At 58.5% G+C, this 16,468-nt stretch overlaps 1 protein-coding gene across 1 annotated transcript; it reads right to left on the bottom strand.

Moving 5' to 3' along the window:
• Window positions 1-5,258: 5,258 nt before the first annotated feature.
• On the bottom strand, window positions 5,259-13,801 carry RHOA (ras homolog family member A). Its single transcript, XM_073645192.1, has 5 exons — window positions 13,378-13,801; window positions 8,519-8,676; window positions 8,321-8,441; window positions 6,198-6,328; window positions 5,259-5,980 (listed from the first exon to the last, which is right to left on the bottom strand). The coding sequence occupies exons 2-5, from the start codon at window positions 8,672-8,674 to the stop codon at window positions 5,807-5,809; spliced, it is 582 nt and encodes a 193-aa protein (XP_073501293.1). The 5' UTR covers window positions 8,675-8,676; window positions 13,378-13,801; the 3' UTR covers window positions 5,259-5,806.
• Window positions 13,802-16,468: the final 2,667 nt, after the last annotated feature.

The following is a 16,468-nucleotide window of genomic DNA, read 5'->3' as shown; positions in this document are numbered from 1 at the left end:
CATGAGCGCCGACCCCACAGACACCGTCCTCACGAGCGCCGGCCCCACAGACACCGTCTAGACGCGCGCCGGCCCCACAGACGCCGTCCCCACGAGCGCCGACCCCACAGACGCCGTCCCAACGCGCGCCGGCCCCACAGACACCGTCCTCACGAGCGCCGGCCCCACAGACGTCGTCCCCACAGACGCCGTCCTCACGAGCGCCGTCCCCACAGACGCCGTCCAGACGCACACCGTCCTCACGAGCGCCGGCCCCACAGACACAGTCTAGACCCACACCGTCCCCACGAGCGCCGACCCCACAGACGCCGTCCTCACGAGCGCCCGGCCCCACAGACACCGTCCTCACGAGCGCCGGCCCCACAGACACCGTCCTCACGAGCGCCGGCCCCACAGACACCGTCCTCACGAGCGCCGGCCCCACAGACACCGTCCTCACGAGCGCCGGCCCCACAGACACCGTCCTCACGAGCGCCGGCCCCACAGACACCGTCCTCACGAGCGCCGGCCCCACAGACACCGTCCTCACGAGCGCCGGCCCCACAGACACCGTCCTCACGAGCGCCGGCCCCACAGACGCCATTCTCACGAGCGCCGGCCCCACAGACGCCATTCTCACGAGCGCCGGCCCCACGAGCGACGGCCCCACAGACGCCGTCCTCACGAGCGACGGCCCCACAGACACCGTCTAGACGCACACCGTCCCCACGAGCGCCGACCCCACAGACGCCGTCCTCACGAGCGCCGGCCCCACAGACGCCGTCCTCACGAGCGCCGGCCCCACAGACGCCGTCCTCACGAGCGCCGGCCCCACAGACGCCGTCCTCACGAGCGCTGGCCCCACAGACGCCGTCCAGACGCGTGCCGACCCCACAGACACCATCCTCACGAGCGCCGGCCCCACAGACACCGTCTAGACGCACACCGTCCCCACAGACACCGTCCTCACGAGCGCCGTCCCCACAGATGTCGTCCCCACGAGCGCCGGCCCCACAGACGCCGTCCTCACGAGCGCCGTCCCCACAGACGCCGTCCAGACGCACACCATCCCCACGAGCTCTGGCCCCACAGACACCGTCCTCACGAGCGCCGGCCCCACAGACACCGTCTAGACCCACACCGTCCCCACGAGCTCCGGCCCCACAGACGCCGTCCTCACAGACGCCGTCCTCACGAGCGCCGGCCCCACAGACGCCGTCCCCACGAGCGCCGGCCCCACAGACGCCGTCCCCACGAGCGCCGGCCCCACAGACGCCGTCCCCACGAGCGCCGGCCCCACAGACGCCGTCCCCACGAGCGCCGGCCCCACAGACGCCGTCCCCACGAGCGACGGCCCCACAGACGCCGTCCCCACGAGCGACGGCCCCACAGACGCCGTCCCCACGAGCGACGGCCCCACAGACGCCGTCCCCACGAGCGCCGGCCCCACAGACGCCGTCCCCACGAGCGCCGGCCCCACAGACGCCGTCCCCACGAGCGCCGGCCCCACAGACGCCGTCCTCACGAGCGCCGGCCCCACAGACGCCGTCCTCACGAGCGACGGCCCCACAGACGCCGTCCTCACGAGCGACGGCCCCACAGACGCCGTCTAGACGAGCGACGGCCCCACAGACGCCGTCTAGACGAGCGACGGCCCCACAGACGCCGTCTAGACGAGCGACGGCCCCACAGACGCCGTCTAGACGAGCGACGGCCCCACAGACGCCGTCTAGACGAGCGACGGCCCCACAGACGCCGTCCTCACGAGCGCCGGCCCCACAGACGCCGTCCTCACGAGCGCCGGCCCCACAGACGCCGTCCTCACGAGCGCCGGTCCCACAGACGCCGTCTAGACGCACACCGTCCCCACGAGCGCCGACCCCACAGACGCCGTCCTCACGAGCGCTGGCCCCACAGACGCCGTCTAGACGCGCGCCGTCTCCACGAGCGCCGACCTCACAGACACCGTCCCGACGCGCGCCGGCCCCACAGACACCATCCTCACGAGCGCCGGCCCCACAGACACCATCCTCACGAGCGCCGGCCCCACAGACACCATCCTCACGAGCGCCGGCCCCACAGACACCGTCCCCACAGACGTCGTCCCCACGAGCGCCGGCCCCACAGACGCCGTCCTCACAGACGCCGTCCTCACGAGCGCCGTCCCCACAGACGCCGTCCAGACGCACACAGTCCCCACAGACACAGTCCTCACGAGCGCCGGCCCCACAGACACCGTCTAGACCCACACCGTCCCCACGAGCGCCGTCCTCACGAGCGCCGGCCCCACAGACGCCGTCCTCACGAGCGCCGGCCCCACAGACACCGTCCCCACGAGCGCCGGCCCCACAGACACCGTCCCCACGAGCGCCGGCCCCACAGACGCCGTCCCAACGCGCTCCGGCCCCACACACACCGTCCTCTCGAGCGCCGGCCCCACAGACACCATCCTCACGAGCGCCGGCCCCACAGACACCATCCTCACGAGCGCCGGCCCCACAGACACCATCCTCACGAGCGCCGGCCCCACAGACACCGTCCCCACAGACGTCGTCCCCACGAGCGCCGGCCCCACAGACGCCGTCCTCACAGACGCCGTCCTCACGAGCGCCGTCCCCACAGACGCCGTCCTCTCGAGCGCCGGCCCCACAGACACAGTCTAGACGCGCGCCGTCCCCACGAGCGCCGACCCCACAGACACCGTCCCGACGCGCGCCGGCCCCACAGACACCATCCTCACGAGCGCCGGCCCCACAGACACCGTCTAGACGCACACCGTCCCCACAGACACCGTCCTCACGAGCGCCGGCCCCACAGACACCGTCCTCACGAGCGCCGGCCCCACAGACACCGTCCCCACGAGCGCCGGCCCCACAGACACCGTCCCCACGAGCGCCGGCCCCACAGACGCCGTCCCAACGCGCTCCGGCCCCACACACACCGTCCTCTCGAGCGCCGGCCCCACAGACGTCGTCATCTCGAGCGCCGGCCCCACAGACACAGTCTAGACGCGCGCCGTCCCCACGAGCGCCGACCCCACAGACACCGTCCCGACGCGCGCCGGCCCCACAGACACCATCCTCACGAGCGCCGGCCCCACAGACACCGTCTAGACGCACACCGTCCCCACAGACACCGTCCTCACGAGCGCCGGCCCCACAGACACCGTCTAGACGCACACCGTCCCCACAGACACCGTCCTCACGAGCGCCGTCCCCACAGACGTCGTCCCCACGAGCGCCGGCCCCACAGACACAGTCTAGACGCGCGCCGTCCCCACGAGCGCCGACCCCACAGACACCGTCCCGACGCGCGCCGGCCCCACAGACACCATCCTCACGAGCGCCGGCCCCACAGACACCGTCTAGACGCACACCGTCCCCACAGAGACCGTCCTCACGAGCGCCGGCCCCACAGACACCGTCTAGACGCACACCGTCCCCACAGACACCGTCCTCACGAGCGCCGTCCCCACGAGCGCCGGCCCCACAGACGTCGTCCCCACGAGCGCCGGCCCCACAGACGCCGTCCTCACGAGCGCCGACCCCACAGACGCCGTCCTCACGAGCGCCGACCCCACAGACGCCGTCCTCACGAGCGCCGACCCCACAGACGCCGTCCAGACGCACACAGTCCCCACAGACACCATCCTCACGAGCGCCGGCCCCACAGACACCGTCTAGACCCACACCGTCCCCACAGACGTCGTCCCCACGAGCGCCGGCCCCACAGACGCCGTCCTCACGAGCGCCGGCCCCACAGACGCCGTCCTCACGAGCGCCGGCCCCACAGACGCCGTCCTCACGAGCGCCGGCCCCACAGACGCCGTCCTCACGAGCGCCGGCCCCACAGACGCCGTCCTCACGAGCGCCGGCCCCACAGACGCCGTGCTCACGAGCGCCGGCCCCACAGACGCCATGGTCACGAGCGCCGGCCCCACAGACACAGTCTAGACGCACGCCGTCCCCACAGACTCAGCCCCCACGAGCGCCAGCCCCACAGACGCCGTCCACACGGTCGCGCTCTTCTGCGGACGGTCAGTGGCCACAGATTGGATGACTCAGGCGCCGGACCCACAGTCGCGGTCTTCTGTGGACGGTCACTACCCACAGATTGGACGACTCAGGCTTCGGCCCCACGGTCGCGCTCTTCTGCAAACGGTCACTGCTCTCAGATTGGATGACTCAGGCTTCGGCCCCACTCTTCTGCGGACGGTCACTACCCAGATTGGATGACTCTGGCTTCGGCCCCACGGTCTTCTGCTGACTGTCACTGGCCACAGATTGGATGACTCAGGCGCCGGACCCACAGTCGCGGTCTTCTGCAGACTGTCACTGCGCTCAGATTGGATGACTCAGGCATCGGCCCCACGGACATGCTCTTCTGCAGACGGTCACTGCTCTGATTGGATGACTCAGGCTTCGGCCCCACGGTCGCGCTCTTCTGTGGACGGTCACTACCCACAGATTGGATGACTCAGGCGCCGGACCTACAGTCGCGCTCTTCTGCGGACAGTCACTGCTCACAGACTTGATCCCAGTGACGGCTAAGTGTATCGGCCTTAAGATGTTCGTTCTGCGGTAACGAGTGCTGCGATTTCAGCTCTACAGTTAATGCTGCATGCTCTTCCCTTTCAGGATGCGGCTGTTTTCTTACAGGCTGCACTTCTCCTCCAGTCTCAGTGATTTATCGAGCCCTAAACGTGGTGGGTAAAGGCTGCAGATGTTTTGTGGCCTCACGCCGTCCTGCATTGAAGCCACCAACACCGAGGAGCAGAGGAGCGGCCCAGCATCGTCCTCTCTGGATGGGACCTTTCCAGGCCTCATCATAGATGAACGTTGGGGCTGCGCTATCACATGGTATGGCGCCTCCAGTAGTGAGAAGGAAGACCTTCATCATCCATGCCTCCACAGCAGGCGGCTCTTTGGACTCCAGTCTGCGGCCATTATGGCCCTCGATTCTGCAGACTCTTCCCCACAGATTCCACGTAACTCAGAAATAAGCCAAGTACAGAATGATGAGCGAGCGCTGGGACTAGAGTGAGATGTGATGGGAGACTACTACTCCCATCAGGGGGAGGCTGCAGGCTCGCTCCTCCACTACGTGACATGGCCCAGGAGTGGCTGCAGCGGTGCAACCACATAATCTAACCAGATGCGCCACTAGTGACCCTACAGTCGGACCCCCTGCTGTGATTACCGGACCCTCGCAGTCCGCTGTGGCCGTGTGTTCTGGACGCAGAGCGACGTCTATGTGACAAAGACAGATTACACGGCAGATACAGAAAACGATTTTATTTACCAATGCCACATAAAAAACGGTAACTGGCGGAGGACGGGCCTCGCTAATTAACCCCTTAGATGCCGGGGCGCTCCCTTATTGCAGGAAAGCCATAGTGCTCCACGTACATCAGCTGCACCGATCTGAGAAGGTAACGCACCCTCTGCGGTGCTGCACCGGCCGTGGTGGAGAGCGCCGGGGACGGGTGTAGCGTCCCATCCTGACGGATCACATCAAGGACCGAACCTCAGTGGAGGAGGCGCGTGCAGCAGGTCGCTCCCGCAGCCACGGCTCCTGGGGCCACAGCACCGTGCATTCTGGTAACGGGGGAGCGGTGGCGACACTGCGGCCCCCGTGACATGGAATGTAGGAGTTAGTCTGCCGCTATCAGTGACGTTACATAGGTTTATATAGAAAGAACGATGACTTTAAATACTGAGCGAGACGACGTCTTATAAAATCTCAGACAGAATAAATGGAAGAGACACTCTAGATTAATAATCGGGGGTCCTGTGAGATGCCGGGGGGTGTGCGGGGCGGTCATCCGTTAGATCAGAAGGCACGTAGTTTTCTTCTTGCCGCGTCTGGCTTGCAGGGCGGCCCGTGTGGCCAGCTCAAATACTTCCCTGACGCCGTCCTTTGTCTTTGCGGAGCACTCCATGTAGCCGTAAGCAGAGATCCGGTTGGCCATGTCTCGTCCTTCTTCAGGTTTCACCGGCTCCTGGGATGAGAGAAAAAAAAAAAAAAAAAGAGGAGATAAGACGCCGAGAATCCCCTGTGTACATGGACCGCGGGGGCAGGGCGGCAGCTACAGAGGAATGCTGTAATCTGATTGATCCCTGTGTACATTGGACCGCGGGGCGAGGGAGGGGCGAGGGAGGGGCGTGCCCCCCCCCCCTAACATCGTGCGCCCCCCCATGCCTCCTGGCTGCACCCACCTGCTTCATCTTGGTCAGCTCCCGGCGGGTGTGCTCGTCATTGCGCAGGTCCTTTTTGTTTCCAACAAGAATAATGGGCACATTGGGGCAGAAGTGCTTCACCTCCGGGGTCCATTTCTCCGGGATATTTTCTATGGTTAGATATTAAAATCACAAAACTGAGGGCAACAGAAACAAAGAACTTATAAGGGCTGCCCCCGGGGGCAACAACTGTACTGGGGGGAGACTAAGGCAGCGAAGATGTGCCCCCTGAGGGGCAGAACGTGCTACACTGCCGCCAGTGGTTATCTCCTGAGCGGCTGAATGACTGACAGAACGACGACCATCCCTGGTACACGACCGATAAACAGCATCTACGAACAATCAGAACCCCCTACACGTCAGTACCGTGACCACCGGAGGTTGCGCCAGCGCATGACTGGTACCAGACCGTTCCTAAACATCACTGTGTACACGGCATCTACTGTATGGCTATGTATTATCAGCGCCCGCGCCATGTACGCAGCTCCAGCACCTCCTAACAGCGCCCACGCCATGTACGCAGCACCTGCACCTCCTATCAGCGCCCGCACCATGTACGCAGCTCCAGCACCTCCTAACAGCGCCCACGCCATGTACGCAGCTCCAGCACCTCCTAACAGCGCCCACGCCATGTACGCAGCTCCAGCACCTCCTAACAGCGCCCACGCCATGTACGCAGCTCCAGCACCTCCTAACAGCGCCCACGCCATGTACGCAGCTCCAGCACCTCCTAACAGCGCCCGCGCCATGTACGCAGCTCCAGCACCTCCTATCAGCGCCCGCGCCATGTACGCAGCACCTGCACCTCCTATCAGCGCCCGCGCCATGTACGCAGCTCCAGCACCTCCTATCAGCGACCGCGCCATGTACGCAGCTCCAGCACCTCCTATCAGCGACCGCGCCATGTACGCAGCTCCAGCACCTATCAGCGCCTGCGCCATGTACGCAGCTCCAGCAGCACCAGCACCTCCTATCAGCGCCCGCGCCATGTACGCAGCACCTGCACCTCCTATCAGCGCCCGCGCCATGTACGCAGCACCAGCACCTCCTATCAGCGCCCGCGCCATGTACGCAGCACCAGCACCTCCTATCAGCGCCCGCGCCATGTACGCAGCACCAGCACCTCCTATCAGCGCCCGCGCCATGTACGCAGCACCAGCACCTCCTATCAGCGCCCGCGCCATGTACGCAGCTCCTGCACCTATCAGCGCCCGCGCCATGTACGCAGCACCTGCACCTCCTATCAGCGCCCGCGCCATGTACGCAGCACCTGCACCTCCTATCAGCGCCCGCGCCATGTACGCAGCACCTGCACCTCCTATCAGCGCCCGCGCCATGTACGCAGCACCTGCACCTCCTATCAGCGCCCGCGCCATGTACGCAGCTCCAGCACCTCCTATCAGCGCCCGCGCCATGTACGGAGCACCTGCACCTCCTATCAGCGCCCGCGCCATGTACGCAGCTCCAGCACCTCCTATCAGCGCCCGCGCCATGTACGCAGCACCAGCACCTCCTATCAGCGCCCGCGCCATGTACGCAGCACCAGCACCTCCTATCAGCGCCCGCGCCATGTACGCAGCTCCTGCACCTATCAGCGCCCGCGCCATGTACGCAGCACCTGCACCTCCTATCAGCGCCCGCGCCATGTACGCAGCACCTGCACCTCCTATCAGCGCCCGCGCCATGTACGCAGCACCTGCACCTCCTATCAGCGCCCGCGCCATGTACGCAGCACCTGCACCTCCTATCAGCGCCCGCGCCATGTACGCAGCACCTGCACCTCCTATCAGCGCCCGCGCCATGTACGCAGCTCCAGCACCTCCTATCAGCGCCCGCGCCATGTACGGAGCACCTGCACCTCCTATCAGCGCCCGCGCCATGTACGCAGCACCTACGACTCCTATCAGCGCCCGCGCCATGTACGCAGCACCTACGACTCCTATCAGTGCCTGCGCCATGTACGCAGCTCCAGCACCTCCTATCAGCGCCCGCGCCATGTACGCAGCACCTGCACCTCCTATCAGCGCCTGCGCAATGTACGCAGCTCCAGCAGCACCCGCACCTATCAGCGCCCGCGCCTCGTACGCAGCTTCACCACTTACCTAAACTATCTGGGCTATCGATGGAGAAGCACATTAATATAACGTCTGTGTCTGGGTAGGACAGAGGCCGCAACCTATCGTAGTCTTCCTGTCCAGCAGTGTCCCACAGGGCCAACTCCACCTAAAAGCAGCAGAAAAGCAATTAATGACCAGAGCGACCACCGGCACAGTCCCCGCCACCCCGGCCCATGGACCCACCTGCTTTCCATCCACTTCAATATCAGCCACATAGTTCTCAAACACGGTGGGCACATAGACCTCCGGGAACTGGTCTTTACTGAACACAATCAGGAGACAGGTTTTCCCGCACGCTCCATCGCCGACGATCACAAGCTTCTTACGAATCGCTGCCATCACTGCAAAAAGAATTTTATAAAAGAGCGGAGGGCACCACCTGAGAAATATGGGAATGGTGCTCAACACATCACATACAAAGACTTGTGTCAGTGACACTGCAAAGAGAATTCAGTAAGGAGAAGACAAAGGGCTGGCGGCCGACACCATGGTGGACATTCCCTGCAGGCAAGCACATACGTAGGATCCGGTTATTCCCCCACCCTGCTCCGGTGACCGGGATTAGAACGGCTATAGCGGATATCACCAGAAACTGCTGTAAAATAAGCCGGGGCACGAGGAGAGAGGTGGTCGGTCTATTGAGCACTTCTCAGCCGGTTCTGTGTCGTGGGGTCTTCAGAGCACCAGTTCCTCTGCACTGAGACCACCAGCAGCAGGGGGTCCACGGCTGTATTTACGAGGGGGCATGATGGAGATGTCACATCACAGCGTGCTCCCCAGACAAACACTCAGACGCCAGTCACTAAGTCACGGCAGCGCTGCAGGCGATCAGCAGATGCTAGCAGGACATCTCCAGTCCAACAGGACAAGGTTTTATTTTTAGTCAAGAAGAGATTTCCAGTAATGAACAATCCGTGTAAAATACAAATAAACGAAGGAAACAATCATCACCCCGAGAGCCGGCACACAGGCAGCATGAGCGCAACCATCAGCGAGGACCCCCCGCAACCTGCCAGTGACCCCCGGCCTTAACAGGAAGGCAGCCCAGGAGCCCCCACATCCACCTCCAGGGGCTTCTCTGTCCTCATCTACATCCATAGACATTAACCCCTTTTTGACCCAACGCGTACCAATACGTATCTGTGCCTTGGGCCTTATGGGCCAGATACGTATTAGTACGCCTTGGCAATTTCGCCTGCGCACAGGCTGTGCAATCGCCACCGGGTGTCAGCTGACACCCGGTGCTATGTGCAGGGAGTGGTCCCGCACCGCTACCTGCACATTAGCCCCCGAAATACTGCGATCGAAGTTGATCACAGCACTCCAGGAGCAAGAGGAGGTGCGCGACCAAAGTAACTTCTCCCTGTGCAGCGCTGACCGGCTGCATGGCATAGGGAGCTGCTGCTGCTCGATGCTAAATAAGCGATCAGGCTGCAAAAACTGAAAGCCCCATAGTTGGACAATGTGTAAAAGTAAAAAACAGTGGCAGAAAGTGAAAACATTTATAAAAAAAAAAAAAAAAAAAAAAAAATGAAAAAATTATCCACAAAAAATAAAGATATACTGCACCCATAAATACATCTGAAAAAAACAAAATAAACAATAAAAGTACATACATTTGGTATCGCCGCGTCCGGAAGGACCTGACTTATAAAAATGTCCCACTAGTTAACCTCTTTAGTGAACATGATGAAAAATAAAAAAAGAAGCAAAAAACTATGCTTTATCATCATACCGGTAAACAAAACAAAATGTAATAAAACGAGATCAAAAAGACGAATATAAATAAAAATGGTACCGCTGAAAATGTCCCGCAAAAAAACAAGCCGCCATACAGCTCCATCAGCTGGAAAATAAAGTTATAGCTATCAGAATAAAGCGATGCAAAAAAGTTTCTTTATTCTATAAAGTAGTTTTTGTGTAACAGCGGCAAAACAAAGGATATAAATGTGGTACCGCTGTAAACGTACTGACCTGAAGAATAAAACTGCCTTATCAATTTTATCACACGCAGAACGGCATTAAAGAAAAAAAAGAAAACAATTCCTGAATTGTTGGTTTTTGTTTATTCTGCCTCCCAAAAATCAGAATAGAATGCGATCAAAAAATGTCACGTGCCCGAAAATGGCACCAATAAAAACGTCAACTCATCCCGCAAAAAAACAAGCCGTCACATGACGGTCGGCCGAAATATGGAAACATTATAGCACTCAAAATATGGCGATGCAAAAACTAGTCTTTGCAAAAGAAAAAGGGGTTTTTAAGTGTGTGATAGCTGTCAATCATAAAAACCCCATATGATTCTGGTATCGCTGTAATCGCACCGACCCGAAGAATAAAGTCATCTAATCACTTATACCGCACGAGGAACGGCGTAAAAAAAAAAATATAAAGACTAGGGTTAAAGCTAGAGTTGGGATTTTTTTTAAGGAAAAAAAAATAAAAATACGACAATATGGCGACTAGTGTTGAGCGCAAGTGCTCACTACTTGAGTTTGCATCGGGTGCTCTACTATGCATTGAGTATCGTGGGTATTTGAGTGACATGCTCGAGTCTCCGCTCCATATGCTTCGCGGCCAAAAAATACTTGCGTGGATTGCCTGCCATGCACAAGCGATCCCCGCATGTCGCTCCAGCACCCGTGATACATGGTGCATACCCGAGCACCCGATGCAAACTCAAGCAGCGAGCACTTGGGCTTAAGACTAATGACAACTTATTCAATATGATGACCTAATGTTATCAAATTCTGTGTTGTACCTCTGGGGTCAAAATGTTCACTATACCCCTTGATAAAATCCTTGAGGGGTCTAGTTTCCAAAATGGGGTCACTTGTGTGGGGAGCTACACTATTTAGGCACATCAGGGGCTCTCCAAACGTGACATGGCGTCCGCTCTCAATTCCAGCCAATTTTGCGTTCAAAAAGTCACACAGCGCTCCCTCCCTTCTGAACTCTGCCGTGCGCCCAAACACTGTATTTTCCCCACATTTGGGGTATTGGCGTACTCAGGAGAAATTGCACAACAGTTTTTGGGGTCCATTTTCTCCTCTTACCTTTGTGAAAATAAAAAATTTGGGTCCAAAAGATCTTTTGTGGAAAAAGTTTGATTTTTTTTATTTTCATGGCTCCATGTTATAAACTTCTGTGAAGCACCTGGGGGTTCAGGGTGCTCACCACACATCTAGATAAGTTCCCTGAGGGGTCTAGTTTCCAAAATAGTGTCACTTGTGGGGGGTTTCCACTGTTTAGGCACATCAGGGGCTCCCCAAAACGCGACACTCCGTCCGCTAATTATTGACGCAAATGTTACATTCAAAAAGTCACACGGCGCTCCTTCCCTTCCGAGCCCGGCCGTGCGCCCAAACAGTGGTTTTCCCCCCACATATGGGGTACCTGCTTACTCAGGAGAAATTGCACAACAAATTTTGGGGTCCATTTTTTTCCTGTCACCATTGCGAAAAAAAAAAAAAAATTGGGTCTAATGTAACATCTCTGTCCTCATCTACATTAATATGGAAAAAAGTATGTGCCCCCCACATTTACCTCCGGGGGCTTCTCTGTCCCCCATAGACACCAATATGGAGTCGCTCTTCTGGGATTTCTACAAGATTTTGGAGAAGTCTGTGGGGATTTTTGTCCCTTCATCCAGAAGAGCATTTGTGGGGTCAGACCCTGATGTTCAGGGGTCCGGACTAACAATCTCCATTATAGGTGTTGGATGGGGCTGAGGTCCAGGTTCTGTGCGACTGCTCACGTTCCCCCCATGTCTGTACGGACCTTTTGCTCTGGGCTCAGTCATGGGGGGCAGATAAGGGTCTTCTCCAAACTGTTCCCACAAAGCTGAAGCTACAATTGTCCACAATGTCTTGTGCTGAAGATGAAGATTTCCCATCACTGGAGCTGAGGGTCCGCGGCCGCCCCCTGATAACAGTCCAGAGCATATCCTCCTCCACCTTCTGTACAGGGATACAATGCAGTCAGGGAGAAACGTCCTCCTGGAATCACCAGACTCCTCCATCAGACGCAGATAGAGACGTGCGATCCATCACTGCACACAACACGTCTCCTCCAGAGTCCAGTGGTGGCGGCTTTACACCACTCCATCTGACGCTCGGCATTGAGCTTGGTGATGTACGGCTGCATGCAGCTGCTCGGCAATGAAGCGCCCGGGGAGGGGGAGGGGGGACTTTTCTGTCCTCTACACTCGACCCCCCGCTTTGTAATGTTACGAGGTCTCCACTTTGTAGCAGAGTTTCTGTGGTTCCCCCCATTTCTCCATTTTATCACTCATAGGTGATGGGGAAGATCCAGGAGGAGAAATGTCATGAACGGACTTTGTTACCCTGATGGCTCCTATTACAGGACCGCGCTGGTATCAGGGAGCTCGGCACCACCGGCCGTTGTGTCACATGGTAGGAAGGGCACATGGCATGGTGGAGAGGGGCCGGGGTTATACATTGGGGGCTGACGAGCCAGAGGGGCTGTACATTACACTAAACCTAGGAGTGCGTGATCACCTCCTTGGTATGGGATCAGCATCATTCCCAGACACTTTATGGGAATCTTCCAGGCTCCTCGGACATTTGTGATGTTTTACGCCCCCCTCAGTGGAAACCCCCACACCACGAGTCCGCGAGCGCCCCCCCACCCCCTACGTGTCCACCTCACACCACGACCAGAGCTAGGTATAGACAGCGCTCAGCAGAATAAGCGTACAGTTATAATTACCTGAACACTTTCATAGAACATTTCCCCATATATTATAACTGATCACAGCAGCTCAGCTAGATGGGGGGCGCTCATCCACAGCAGCTCTGGCTCCAGACCCCTCCCAATGATAGAGATACAGCATATGATATATATACACTCTCCGCCCCCTGCCGGTCACACATTATATACACACACAGTATATATACATATACACACAGTCCGCTGCGCCCCCTGCCGGTCACACACCCCGGGCCTCCCTCTCCTCTCCTCCGCCGGCTCCAGGCACACACTCCCCGGCCCGGAAGCTGCTCCCCCTGCCCGGGCCTCACCTCTTGCCGGGCAGTGCTGGGCCGCTGCTCGCTGGGTGGACGCTCGGGACGCGGCGCTCTGCTCTCCGGGCCGACTCTCGGGGCTCCGTCCCTCTCTCGGGCGGCGGCCGTTATTACCTCACTCGAACTCCGGGTTCTGGCAGCAGAAGAACCGCCCGGCTGAGGCTCGGCCACGACTGCTACGTACGCGTGCACAGAGGCCGTGAACGCGCTTCTAGCGGACACCTGAGAGCTGAAGAACCAACGTGATGACGTAACGAGGCGCGCTCACGACAAAATATCACAAGGGGAAACCGATAGCGCATGCGCAACACTGTGATGTTAAGGCGGTGTCGGGACGCATCGGCGCTCGGCAGATCACAATTATCAGCGGATGACACGACCACTGTCCACAGCATCAGAGGGGGCACGCCGCGCACCCCTCACACCCGGAGCATCGCACCTCACTATAAATATGTCGCTGCTTGTTGTCAGACCGGCAGGGTGGGTGGAGTCTAGTCTGCCCACCAATCACAAGAGACGGGGGCGTGTCGATAACTGGCTGCAGGGTCGGGCGGGGTATAAATACCACTGCTGCTATTTCTGCTCCTGACACAATCAGAAAACGACGGCCCGAAATACAGAGGAGGATGGCGGGTATACAGCGTGACGTCACCGGATACACGACCCCCGTATAACGTCACACACATGACCCCCCGTATAACATCACCGGATACACCACCCCTGTATAACGTCACACACACACACGACCCCCCCATATAACATCACCGGATACACCACCCCCGTATAACGTCACCGGATACACCACCCCCGTATAACGTCACATATACGACCCCCTGTATAAAGTCACGTACACGACCCCCTATAACAACATGTATACGACCCCCATATAACGTCACATACACGACCCCCGTATAACGTCACCGGATACACCACCCCCGTATAATGTCACCGGATACACCACCCCCGTATAACGTCACATATACGACCCCCTGTATAATATCACGTACACGACCCCCTATAACAACATGTATACGACCCCCGTATAACGTCACACACACGACCCCCGTATAACGTCACACACACGACCCCCGTATAACGTCACACACGACCCCCGTATAACGTCACACACACGACCCCCGTATAACGTCACATACACGACCCCCCGTATAACGTCACATACCCCACCCCCGTATAACGTCACACACACGACCCCCCATATAACGTCCCATACACGACCCCCGTATAACGTCACACACACGACCCCCATATAACGTCACATACACGACCCCCGTATAACGTCACACACACGACCCCCATATAACATCACTTACGCCACCCCCGTATAACGTGACACACACGACCCCGGTATAACGTCACACACACGACCCCCATATAACGTCACCTACGCCACCCCCGTATAACGTCACACACACGACCCCCATATAACGTCACACACACGACCCCCGTATAACGTCACACACACGACCCCCGTATAACGTCACACACACGACCCCCGTATAACGTCACACACACGACCCCCGTATAACGTCACACACACGACCCCATATAACGTCACACACACGACCCCCCGTATAACGTCACACACACGACCCCCCGTATAACGTCACTTACACCACCCCCGTATAACGTCACATACGCTACCCCCCGTATAACGTCACGTACACCAACCCCCGTATAACGTCACATACGCTACCCCCCGTATAACGTCACGTACACCAACCCCCGTATAACGTCACGTACACCACCCCCGTATAACGTCACATACACCACCACCATATAACATCACGTACACGACCCCCCCGTATAACGTCACGTACACCACCCCCGTATAACGTCACATACGCCACCCCTCGTATAACGTCACATACACGACCCCCCCCGTATAATGTCACGTACACGATCCCCCATATAACGTTACGTACACGACCCCCGATATAACGTCACGTACACCACCCCTGTATAACGTCACGTACACGAGCCCCTGTATAACGTCACATACACGACCCCCCCGTATAATGTCACGTACACGATCCCCCATATAACGTTACGTACACGACCCCCGATATAACGTCATACACCACCCCACGTATAACGTCACGTACACCACCCCCGTATAACGTCACATACACCACCACCATATAACGTCACGTACATGACCCCCCCCGTATAACGTCACATACACCACCCCCCGTATAACGTCACATACACCACCCCCATATAACGTCACATACACGACCCCCCCGTATAATGTTACGTACACAACCCCCCCGTATAATGTCACGTACACGATCCCCCATATAACGTCACGTACACGACCCCCCCTTATAACGTCACGTACATGACCCCCCCGTATAACGTCACATACACCACCCCTGTATAACGTCACGTACACCACCCCCGTATAACGTCACATACACCACCCCCGTATAATGTTACGTACACGACCCCCCCATATAACGTCACGTAAACGACCCCTGTATAACGTCACGTACACGACCCCCCCGTATAATGTCACGTACACGATCCCACATATAACGTCACGTACACCACCCCTGTATAACGTCACGTACACCACCCCCCCGTATGTCACGTACACGATCCCCCATATAACGTCACGTACACAACCCCCTCATATAACGTCACGTACACGACCCCCCCATATAACGTCACTTACACCACCCCCGTATAACGTCACACACACGACCCCCCGTATAATGTTACGTACACGACCCCACGTATAACGTCGCATACACAACCCCCGTATAATCTCACGTACACGACCCCCCGTATAACGTCACATACACCACCCCCGTATAACGTCACACACACGACCCCCCGTATAACGTCACACACACGACCCCCCCCCGTATGTCACGTACACCACCCCCGTATAACGTCACACACACCACCCCCGTATAACGTCACACACACCACCCCCGTATAACGTCACACACACGACCCCCCCGTATAATGTCACATACCCCACCCCCGTATAACGTCACACACACCACCCCCATATAACGTCACACACACCACCCCCATATAACGTCACATACACGACCCCCCG

Source organism: Phyllobates terribilis, unplaced genomic scaffold (assembly GCF_046119375.1).
Source record: "Phyllobates terribilis strain yellow unplaced genomic scaffold, ASM4611937v1 Scaffold_8__6_contigs__length_399053987, whole genome shotgun sequence".
In the NCBI taxonomy this organism is placed as follows: Eukaryota; Metazoa; Chordata; class Amphibia; order Anura; family Dendrobatidae; genus Phyllobates; species Phyllobates terribilis.
Note: the sequence above shows the minus strand (reverse complement) of the source record. Positions and strands in the feature narration are given on the sequence as shown.